General features: G+C 41.3%; 2 protein-coding genes across 2 annotated transcripts; both read right to left on the bottom strand.

Moving 5' to 3' along the window:
• Positions 1–274: 274 nt before the first annotated feature.
• On the bottom strand, positions 275–2,557 carry LOC145469554 (uncharacterized). Its single transcript, XM_081453305.1, has one exon. The coding sequence runs from the start codon at positions 2,127–2,129 to the stop codon at positions 1,068–1,070; it is 1,062 nt and encodes a 353-aa protein (XP_081309431.1). The 5' UTR covers positions 2,130–2,557; the 3' UTR covers positions 275–1,067.
• Positions 2,558–4,411: 1,854 nt separating this feature from the next.
• On the bottom strand, positions 4,412–10,972 carry LOC145469553 (guanidinobutyrase-like). The gene is made up of 6 exons (XM_081453304.1): positions 10,626–10,972; positions 9,719–9,965; positions 8,931–9,131; positions 8,161–8,305; positions 7,178–7,272; positions 4,412–6,566 (listed from the first exon to the last, which is right to left on the bottom strand). Exons 1-6 carry the CDS (start codon positions 10,895–10,897, stop codon positions 6,465–6,467), a joined length of 1,062 nt encoding a protein of 353 aa, XP_081309430.1. The 5' UTR covers positions 10,898–10,972; the 3' UTR covers positions 4,412–6,464.
• Between the last annotated feature and the right edge of the window lie 402 nt (positions 10,973–11,374).

Genomic DNA, 11,374 nt, shown 5'->3' with positions numbered 1-11,374 from the left:
ACCGTAACAACATAGAAATGAACTTTGAAAACGTGATCAAAATGCGAGAGACTGGTAATGATGACCTAATTTGGAACAGGTGTTCTATATATGGTCATGGACGACAGTCTGTCATGGACTGTGTTTCCAGCGAACAGACGGATGAAGAACTGAACAGTTTTGTTAAGTTAAACTATGGATTTGCACAGAATTGGCGCCAGAAACTCACCTAAGCAAGCCAAAAATGAAATTACACAAAAAAAAATATCCTTTCAGCTTGCGCATCTATGAAATTTATCGTGAGATTTGTCTGTCTCCTCGTGAGACCGTGAGATTGAACTGAAAACCGTGAGTCTCACCACAAAATCGTGAGACTTGAGAGGTCTGTGTTTAGCATTCACTTGTAGCACTTACATAGCAACGAAGTCAAACAAAGTCCGTTGATCGATCGATGGCCGATCGCATTTAAAAAACTTTGAAAACCATCCACGGCTTTACGCGCGTTCTTTAATAAACTGCCCTCAAAACCTTTTTTATTGAGTTTAAATATATTTGTTTTATTGCGCGTGTAGTTGCACAAAACTTCTGTTAATGAAGACTGTACTGTTGTTTTGTTGCCACGCTTACCCACGCGTTAGCTTAAAGGATTCTCTATCACTCTTGGATTAGTGAACTTACAACGTAACGCCTTAAACTGCTTTTAGCGAACTCTAGACCAAGCTGTTCGACTTCTGGGACGAATACGAGGCCAACGAACGGTCAGCCAAGCGGTTGCTGAAAGCAGGCTGCTCTTACCTGAATGCACTGAGAGACTAGGCCAAATAAATTATATCATGGAGCGAAGTAACTTCTGTATGGAGCGAAGTAACTTTTGTATGGAGCGAAGTGACTTAGATTATGGGGCGAAGTGACTATTGGTTGGGGCGAAGTGACTGGGGGCGAAATGACCATGGAGCGAAGTGACCGGATACCCCTGAATGCACCGAATGCACTGTAGTCCTTCTTTACTGAAGTATCAAAGTCCTTTGGAATAAGTTTGCATGTCATATTGCAATGATTTTGTGTTGGCATGTAGCCTACAAGAGGTTTTACCCTAGCCAGTAGGAATCTGAGTCATCCGCCCAACATGCCCAGTAATACTCTTCGCAGGCAGCCTGGTGTTGTTCCCACTGATATTCTCTGTGCCGTTGTACATCCTCCCTGCACTTAATCTCCTTACACACCCTGCATTTCTGTTCTCCTTTACCCAGCTGTGTTATGCTGAATTCCTCTCGTGGAAATCGTCGATGGCAGCGCGTACATTCAGTGTTAGCGTAAGGAAAATCTAGAGTTCCTTCATCAGGAATTATGTCAAGTGGAAGATACGCGTTTGTTTCATAGTCATCGAAAGACCTTTCTGTCTTTCCTCGATACAGATCAACATACTTCTCGGATGCAACTCGCAGACGAGTCTGTTCTCCACCCTTGACATCCTTCATCTTGTTGTGCAACCTGAACATCGCCATGGTATCCACAATACAGTACTGGATAAGATCGTCCGTCAGGGGTCTCTTTGTCCACACTTTCTCATCCCTCTTTAACAAGCCTCTTCCCTTGTCCTTTATTTTGACCAAGTTTTCATCCTGGAGGTACAACTCGATGCAGCGACCAAAGCCATATACCTTCTCTACTTCATCTGTTCTCTGGCTGCGGCGGTTGCGACGACCACCACGTTTGTTCGGGGTGGAAGACCGCGGAGCATCAACTGTGGAGCTGGCTGTGGGGTTTTCTCGGCGATAGATGACTTCAAGCAGCTGAAGATCCAAGACTCCGCTTAGTTTGACCTTAAACTGATGCCAAAGCGCGTCGGAATCTTGTCGGCAATCAAACGTCAACTTCTCACGAGATTTGTCTTCAAGAATTTCACCAAGTCCACTGCTGAATACGAGTTGTCCTAATTTCAACACATCGAATATGTAGGCTTTCTCCTCAGATGCTACTGTGATGATGGTAAGCGCTCCCTTCCTGCTCAACGAATCCCCCTCACAATCGACGGCTAAAAGGGTGTTCCGTTCAGCTATTTTCCCTTTGAGCTCAGAGATCGCATCCTTAAGACCAGTTTCATCATTGACCAGTCTGTAATCATAGTCATTTGCGTTTTCGCAAGCCATTCTTTACGACACAAAAAATACCTGTGAGCAAAAACTGAAGAGGTTTCTGTTATGTTGCAATTCACAATTCACTAGTAGTCGAGGCAAGCATGGAATAACGAGTTCCAAGAATTCAGAATTCACTTCCGCTTTTCCACGAAAATAGGCAGGTGCTTATATAACAGAAATAATGCGAGTGTTTTCGTAACCCCTTGACACTCGCTGATAGTCGAAGAATTGTTCATTCTCACAGCCACATACAAACGTTACAGTTTCAACTTCATGTAAGCTGATGGCTCTTCTAAGTGGACAGTTTCTCTGGTCTAAAGGGTTTCTGCTTACGGGAAGTTCGACTGTTAATTTTTTAGAGGCGATATTCAGAGAGATGAGCCTGCAAGGATATATAAACCTGCCCTTAAGGGGGAAACGACCTAAAATCTCTCAAATTCGTTACTGATAAAAACTTGCATCTGTTTATTTTCTTTATTTCGGAATACACATTATAACAGTTTGACCACTTATGGTTACACCTAACAAGTAAAACAATAAATTTCTAGACTGTTCACAGCCTCTATATTTACGCACGCGAAAGAATGAGCGAGCGAAGCACTCGAGGGTGGGGGATGAGGTTTGCGAGCGAAGCGAGCAAGACGAATAGAGAGGCTGTCGACATCTTTGGAAAAAAGTGGACTTATTAGACTCCCCCCCCCCCCCCCCTGTTATCGTCTTGTTACTAACTTCTCACGAGATTTGTCGCCAAGAATATCGCCAAGCCCACTGCTGAATACGAGTTGTCCTAATTTCAGCACATCGAATATGTAGACTTTCTCCTCAGTTGCTACTGTGATGATGGTAAGCGCTCCCTTCCTGCTCAGTGAATCCCCCTCACAATCGACGGCTAAAAAGGCGTTCCGTTCAGTTATTTTCCCTTTGAGCTCAGAGATAGCATCCTTAAGACCAGTTTCATCATTGACCAGTCTGTAATCGTAGTCATTTGCGTTTTCGCAAGCCATTTTTGACCAAAAGTAAGTTGAGTTCTAAGTCTTCGTGTGCGAAAATTCAAGATATTAGTCTTCGTTTCACATTTTGTTTACATTGAACATGAATTTAGCGAGTTCCAAGAATCCTACTATCCGCTTCCGCTTTCCACGTAATAACTAAACAGGTGGTAACCGTATAAATTAAAGGGAGGTTTTCACGGTTCGGCGCATGTCTCTAAATCAAAATACTTTTGTTCGCTTCTTATCAATGTTATCGCTTTAAAACCCCACTTAGGCGCAGTTCAGTAATCACATGCTTTAGTTAGTCGTGGTAGAATAACGGATGACCAAAATTCTCAGAAGTTTTCAGTGGATTTTACCGACGCTGTCGACCGTTGAATTTAGTGTTGACCCGACGATTTATTCTACGGTTGATGATTTTACGGCTATTTGCATGCAAAATTAGGTCACTTGCTTTCGATTGGTTCATAAACAATGAAAAACTGGGCCAGTGCCAAAAAGCGTGCGCAGGCGAATAAATACTACAGACATGCGCCGAACCGTGAAACCCTTCCTTTAAGTTGGACAAAGACCTAAGGGTTTGTTACACAGGGGACTTACAAGGAAACTGAGCGATTTGGTAACCCCTTGTCATTTGCTACGGCTTCATGAACTGATGGCGGGTACAATCGATAAGAAGGGTTAAGCCTGGTTTTGACTAGCGACGCAAGCACAAGCGCAAGCACAAACGCAAGCAATAAGGATGACCCCAGTGAAAACGAAATCCGACGCAAAAACAAGCACAAGCAAAATCATCCGAACCTTCCAAACTGTTTAGGCGCGAGGTAATCTGGACCCAGTATTTTCATCGGCCAAACATAACCAAAATGTGGAAAATATGCTTGTGCTTGTGTTGTGCCTGAGCGGTATTTTGTTTTCACTTGTTGCAGCGCAAACGCAAGCATAAGCGCAAGCACAAGAAAAAGGAAAAAATTTGAGCCTTGTGCTTGTGCTTATGCCTGCGTCAAGGCCGTTTTCACACTGAAATAAGAATTATTGTAAGTGAAGAATGATCATCGCAGTGAATTTTCCAATTTAAGCAATTGGAAAGAAGAAGCCTGAAAAAATCAGGGCTTCAACGGGATTCGAACCCGTGACCTCCGCGATACCGGTGCGATGCTCTACCAACTGAGCTATGAAACCACACATTGGGAGCGAGGTCAGTTTTTGTGTGGCTTCATAGCTCACTGCGATGATCATTCTTCACTTTCATCTACAACCGCAGTTCATATATGAATTATTTCATATAAACTTCACAAGAATTATTGTGTCTGCGCTTGTGCTTGCGTCGCTAGTGAAAACCAGGCTTTAATGTACAGAAAAAAATGCCATCATTCCAACGCTCCATTACCGCTGCAAGAAGAAGGCAACTGTTCATTCTCTCAGCCACATACAAACCGAAACGCTTTAGTTTCAACCTCCTGTAAGCTGATGCCTCATCTGGTGGACAGTTTCTCTAGTCTCAAGAGGTTCCGCTTACGGGAAGTTCGGCTGTTAGTTAGAGGCGATATTGAGAGAAATGAGCGTGCAGAGATATAACCTACACTAAACGGGGGAAGCACCTAAATTCTCTCAAATTCGTTAAAAACTTTGCAACAGTTAATTTTTTTTATTTCAGAATACACTTTACAGTAGTTTGACTACTTATGGTTACACCTAACAAGTAAAACGATAAATTTTTAGGAGCTGATTATTTGGGCACGACGGTGTTTGGAATTGGCACAGATTTTTACGATTTTAGTTCTCCATTTTCTCCTAAGTTTTAGTTTCGATTGAGAAGATATATCTCGAAGATCGTCAAAAACGCTCCGATACGCGTTGTATTCTTAACTCTCTTCACGGCGTTTGGAAATGTGGTCAAACACGGTCTTTCGTGTTTGATATATTAAGAAAAAAACCTACTTGAAATTTTAGGAACAACGCCATGGTGTCTCGAACACCTTCAAATCACCTACTACAAAGTTCTGAGAGTAACGACTGTGAATGTTTTGGATTTAGCAGCCTTTTCTAAGGTTATTTCTTTTTTCGGTGGCGTTACTATCACGTAAATAAAACGAGTGCCTTCTGATTAAACCCGTTTTCAATGCAAAAGCATACTCAAAACCGGCAGATAAAATGAAATGTTAACACTGTAAGTTCTTCCGCAGTTCAGGTTACTTTTTTCAGAAGTTTGCTTCTGTCTCTCTCTTTCTTTACGGTGAGCATAACATACAAACCTTACCTTCTATAGCTATTTTTACGATAACTGCAGAAATTCTCGCGCGCTCATTGGCTAATTTTCATTGACAATAGGCGGACAGACACATGAATTTATAATTTATGCGAAGCGTCAACGAACGAGAGCGGACAATTTGACAATTTGTTATCGTAAAAAAACAAATTGACGTCAGTTTTCAATGCGGCTGTCCTGTTATTGACAACGAATGTCGTCAAAACATTGTCAGGGTAGTCTGCGGACCCACATCTACTTTGACAATGTTATGACGAGGTTCATGATCAATAGCGGGACAGACGCATGAAAAACTGACGTCAATTTGTTAAATAGCCAATGGGGGGCATACTCCTTCCGGTCATCGAAACCGATACGATGGACCTCAAAACGTGCCTGCATACGAACATACTTCAAGAGGTGAAGGAGGTGTTCAGAGCATAAGCTACATCATGGACTGAAATGATATTCCGCTCTTTTAGTAGCAGATGTTTTGTTCTAGTTCTGTGGATACAATGAATTTCCTGTCTTGTTACACTTATTGTAGTTTGCCTTACAGGCGTAAACGGGAAAGGGGTAGGGAGACAAAAAAACCACCTCCTCCTTCTATCCCCGCTCTCCCTCAACCCCCCCCCCCTCCCCCATCCTGCTCTTACCCGTTTGAACGCCCGCTACGTAGGCTATATACTCCTAATGTTACATCATTAAAAATATAACCTCTACTAAGACTACTGTGTAGCTGGTTAAAATATGTCTGGATTTATGAAAACGACGCTAATGATTGAAAATTTCACCGTACTGGCCAAGCGTTTATCCGACGTAGACGATAAGACAATTCAAAGGAATGTCAGTCTTTTATCCTCCACGTATTTTCTTAATTAATTTATCTTCCTTTTTGTATTCTTCTTCCTTATGTTTATCGCTTGGAGTGATTTTCAGGCCTTTAAGAGTCGTAAAATCAAACTATGTTGCTTACTTGATGCAAAGGAACAAACTTTTCCTTGACACCGTTTTCAAAACTCCAGTCATAAATACATACATTATTAATAATAAACTTATATGCTCTGATCTAAATGTCCTACAAGGCTTGTATCCTACTCTTTGCACCTAATCCTTGTAGATAACCCCAGGTAACACTGACAGCATTTCAAATAAAAGATTTGCAGCAGTTAGAGCAGTGGTTCCTGTGGTGTCATATGGTGGGGAGACCTGAAGAAAAAAATTGTACCACACAAGTCGTTAATACCAACATGCAATTGAATACACAAATTCCATCAGACATTCTGGTGTGTTAAGTCTTATAGCGAAGTCTGCATTGGGCAAAAATGATACTGCTGCACATAATCTTGGTTTCCAAAGTATTAGGCGACTAAAGGAATGTTTCTATTTCCCCCTGGATGTGAAACTAGTCCATCACAAAGTTACCCCTCCATTAAATTTGCCAGTACTCACCCATTCATACACCTTGCTGTGTCGTACCCAAGAACACCGACCCTGGACAGAGCTCAAACCCATAATATTCAAGCTATTACCCAGCACACTAGCCATTGCTCACCATCTGACTCTCTGCACACACTGCAAGTGTGTCATTTTGGAGAAATTGTCTCAATTTATGATGTTACGTTACAGTGGAATCATGATTTTTTTAACCCTAAACTGTTCAAACCACTTGATTATTTTAAAAGCAACTTTTGCTCCTTCAGCAAAATAGTTAAAATAAATTTAACCTTGATTTTTCACATCAGTTTCTGTTCCGCAAGGTGGTTTTTAAAATCAGGATTCTTTAATAGCCATCTTTTATTAGTTTAATGTTCCCTCACCTCAACCATGTCTCCCCCAACAACGTTCAATCCACGGCATCCTCTCAGAATCTCAATTCCTTGTATAGATGTCAGACCTCCAATCTCAGGGGTTCCTAATGGACACGAACATGAATTGGATTTTATTCTGTTCAGATTTAGTTTACAACATTGACTACATATTTTGTTTTCATGGCAATTGAGCAGTAACCGAACTGCACAAACAATTCAAGTAGTAAGTGGCAAGTCTGCATGTCATAGGAATCACAGCTGCACATATACCGAAAATCCTTTAATTAACACCTGACCCCTTCAAATAAGCATCCCTCAAATATCAGCCAAATAAATGCCAGCCCTCCCTCAAGCCAACATCCTCCACTGGCCTTACATGGTATCATGATTATTTATTTGCTCAAATAGGCAGCCCCCTCTGAATAAGGGCTGCCCTTCCCTGCCCCCCACCTTGACCTCTATTTGATATAAGCATCTCGAGTGCTATGAGTGATTGAGTCACAGATCAACGTCTCATTCTATTCTAATGGTGTTTGAAAATGTGATGAAACCCTGTGTCTTGTTTTTTTGGATATATTGCATCTCCAAACCCTACTTGCTTTATGACTGGAACAGATTCTTTTTAACTATAAGCCTGTAATGCAATGAGGGGAACAAGTGTTAAAAAGCAGGTTGTAAAGTTTCCAGCTTTATCATCCAATCAACAAATTATCCAGTACTAGGGATTTCCAAAAGCTATCATGTTATCATGATGGTATTATGAGTTGCTTGGCAACTGAGACAAAAGTTGTGTGGGGGACAAAATGCTCTAATCCTAGGGGGGGGGGGAACTCCCATGTGAAAAGAACAGGGATTGAAAGGAGACCAATCTGCATGGGCATGGTTTAAGCTCTTTTCGACCACTAAAAGATATAACTTTAAGCTAATTGCTATGCCAACTGAATGGAGGCCTGGACATTGTAGACCAACAAAACTTCACGTAATCCTCTTACCAGTTCCTGGAGCAAATGCTGGATCTAACCCATCAATATCAAAAGATATATACACTGGGCCACTCCCCATTTGCTGCCGAACTTCTTCCATCAAAGGCACCAGAGATTTATGCCAACAATCCTGAGCAAGAACCAGTCTAAAGCCCTGCAAAACAATACAGGTCAGTTTATGTCAAAAATGTCTTCGGCCGAGGCAAACAAAAACAAGAGAGTTCCTGGTTACTGTGGTCAGTACTTTACATTACTTAAGGCATCTTGCTTAGCAAGAAATTAGGAAAATGTTTCACTATAAAGGTGCACCTTTTTTTAATCACATGAAAAAATTAAGGAGAATCAAAACTAGATAGCTACTAGGAACTAGGGCAAGAAGTGAGTAGAAGCTGTAGGAGTTGTGAGAGTCAAAGAGGAGAATGTGCTTGACCCATTTACCATGCAAAAATAAGAAAAAAAGGGAATACAAAAATAGTATAGCGGAGGTAATTTCAAGCCACGCCCACAAAACAAGACCTTGGTACCTCTTAGGGGTTCTTTTCAAAATTTCTGACGAGCACCCCGATCCCTTTTATATGGGAGTCCCCCACAGGGGTAATTCCTCTGTGTCTTTTGAACTCAAATGTTTACTATTGGTAAAAGTGAGTTTTGTTCACTAATGTTGCATACTATAAGTGCTATGCAAGGAGATGAATCTTACAACTTTGGTAACATTAGTAACGACCAAATCTGGGCAACTAATTTTTATTCTCATATTTGCTTCTTGCTCATTTTTTTACCTGCTCTTCTGCCCATTTATAGTCCTTTCCAGTATAACCAGTTCCTCGTAAACCAATCTGTACGACTCGTTTGCAATCCAACAATCCCTCTTCCACTGCTCGACGGAATGGTGTCCCATGGGTCACTTTCTCACCAAACATGGAATCACTTGTGTCTGAATGTGCATCCACATGAACAAGGCCGACTGGACCATATTGATCCTTGTTTGAAAATCAAAACAAGATGAGTTAGAAATGACTCAAAAATGCTTTTCATCTATCCTGAAGCAATTTTATTGAAAGGTCCTAAAAATTTAATATTATATCTTAAATTCTAAATTAATGTAAAAACCTAATCGAATGGTGAAGATATAGGTTGTCTAAAGCAGTTTGCACAGTTGACATTCTTTGGCTTTGTCGTATGCTCTGGAAATCCCCTACCACCATTCCCCCATTAGAATTTTCATTAACTATCCTGGGGTAGGTATGGATATTTCCTGGTAATGCCTAACGTTGGAGTATTGGGTGCAGCATTCTGAGCACTGGAAAACCCCTTCCCCATAATGGATTCACAGAATGATCAACATCTACCCTATTCAAATCAATTTAAGAAGAACAGGTTGGATTCTAATAGGCTATTCCAGATGCACATCAAACTTCAAGCCTCTCAGAATATTTTTGGTAGACGTGGCATGGGCTGATCTGTGTTCCGGTGAATTCAGGCCCCATTAAATGGCTTTTTACACTGACAGTACAAACTGTAATTAAGGGCAACCTGAAAAATTACTAGCCAAGTAACAATGACAGACCTTGATTCCCTGAAGGATTGGATAAGTGATGGTATGATCACCACCTAAAATCAGAGGCTTGCAGCCATGACCAGCAACTGTTGCAATATGATTATGTATGATATCAACAGTGGCTGCCAGATTGTAGGTGTTGATGGGAATGTCACCAATATCAGCGATCATCAGAGACTCAAATGGTGCTGCTCCTGTGGCGTTATTATATGGGCGGAGCATACAAGATTCTGCTCTTATTTGTCTTGGACCAAGGCTGCAGACAGTAAACAACATGTTATTGACCAAGCATGTGTGCAACACAGACATATTGACTGCAGAGCTGGACGCTCTTCACTCAATATTTTGACGCTCTTGGAAAACTGTTCACTTCTTGGAACAGATAATGTCAGTGGACAAAAATCCGAGCATATTTTCATGCCAAATGGAGGCTATTGTTTATGTACATACCCATAACAAAAATAACCATTGTGGTTATTAACAAATTGATTATTAATATTAGCTATCTTAACATCATTCATTGTAGCTAATTATTATGTACAGTCTTTCTTAAAAGCAATTGTTATTATGTAGATAACTACTGAAAACCTTCCGTGAGTAAAGGAAATCCCCACCAAACCGATACCCCCCCCCCCCCCCCCACCACACACCACCACCAAAATCCCCTCACCCCACTTCAAACCCGCGGCTTCCACCCGCTTTTCACCACCCGTTGAAATTGAACATCATGTAGTTCATGTACTACACTCATCGGACGGTAGGCCGTTACACAACATTTGTGAGTGAAAACTTTAGCTTATAATATTTCAATTTCGTTCGTGTAACAGATGTCCTATGAAGATGTTGCGTGACAATTACTACGATGAGACAATTGTCTCCTTATTGTACTAATGAAACGATTCTTCAGATCACATACCGCGTTCCAGATCGGTTTGACGCTCCCGAGTCCAATGGAATTCCCACAAAACAAGCATCTAATCCCTCGGCAGTACTCTGAACTGGAAGTCTCATCATAGACGCGATTCCACCCGAACGAGGCATGTCATTTGGACTTGTTGGAAAGTTGAAGGCTTTATTCAAACGGCTACACACAGAAAACTGACGAACCTGTACAGACGGTTTGAGTCTTATCAGGCTTAGTGGGTTGGAACCTACCAAGAAACGCAAAACACTGCTTTGCCCATTCATGTTTTATGTTCTTAGCCCCGCTTTAGAAGAACAACAGAACAGCGATTGTCCTGGAGAGGGACTGGAAAGGGCCTGGACCAGTGACTACGAACTGGGGTGGGGTGGGGGAACGAATTGGAGGTGCGAACGAGGCCAAATTATTATAAAGGGAAGTCTAACGGCCCAGGGTTTTTCATATAATTTCAGGGTTCCCGATCCCGTCTGGGTTTTTCGTCAACTCTCAACAAAAAATCCATATCGAAATACGGTAAGGCAAGGGAAGCTTTTTTCAGATTCAAAAAGGCAGAACAATTGATCCCGATGGTCTGAACATCCGCGAAGAAACATATTAATTGTTTCCTTTTGTTATGTTATTTCATTATTTTATTTTACCATACGCTTATCTTTAATTTACACGGTAAGTTAGTTTTACGTTTTTTCCGGTATTATGAAAATATGGTACATAAAAACACGTCCCATTGTAAAATTCTCAATGTA

The sequence above is a fragment of the Orbicella franksi genome, chromosome 15, assembly GCF_964199315.1.
Source record: "Orbicella franksi chromosome 15, jaOrbFran1.1, whole genome shotgun sequence".
NCBI lineage: Eukaryota > Metazoa > Cnidaria > Anthozoa > Scleractinia > Merulinidae > Orbicella > Orbicella franksi.
Note: the sequence above shows the minus strand (reverse complement) of the source record. Positions and strands in the feature narration are given on the sequence as shown.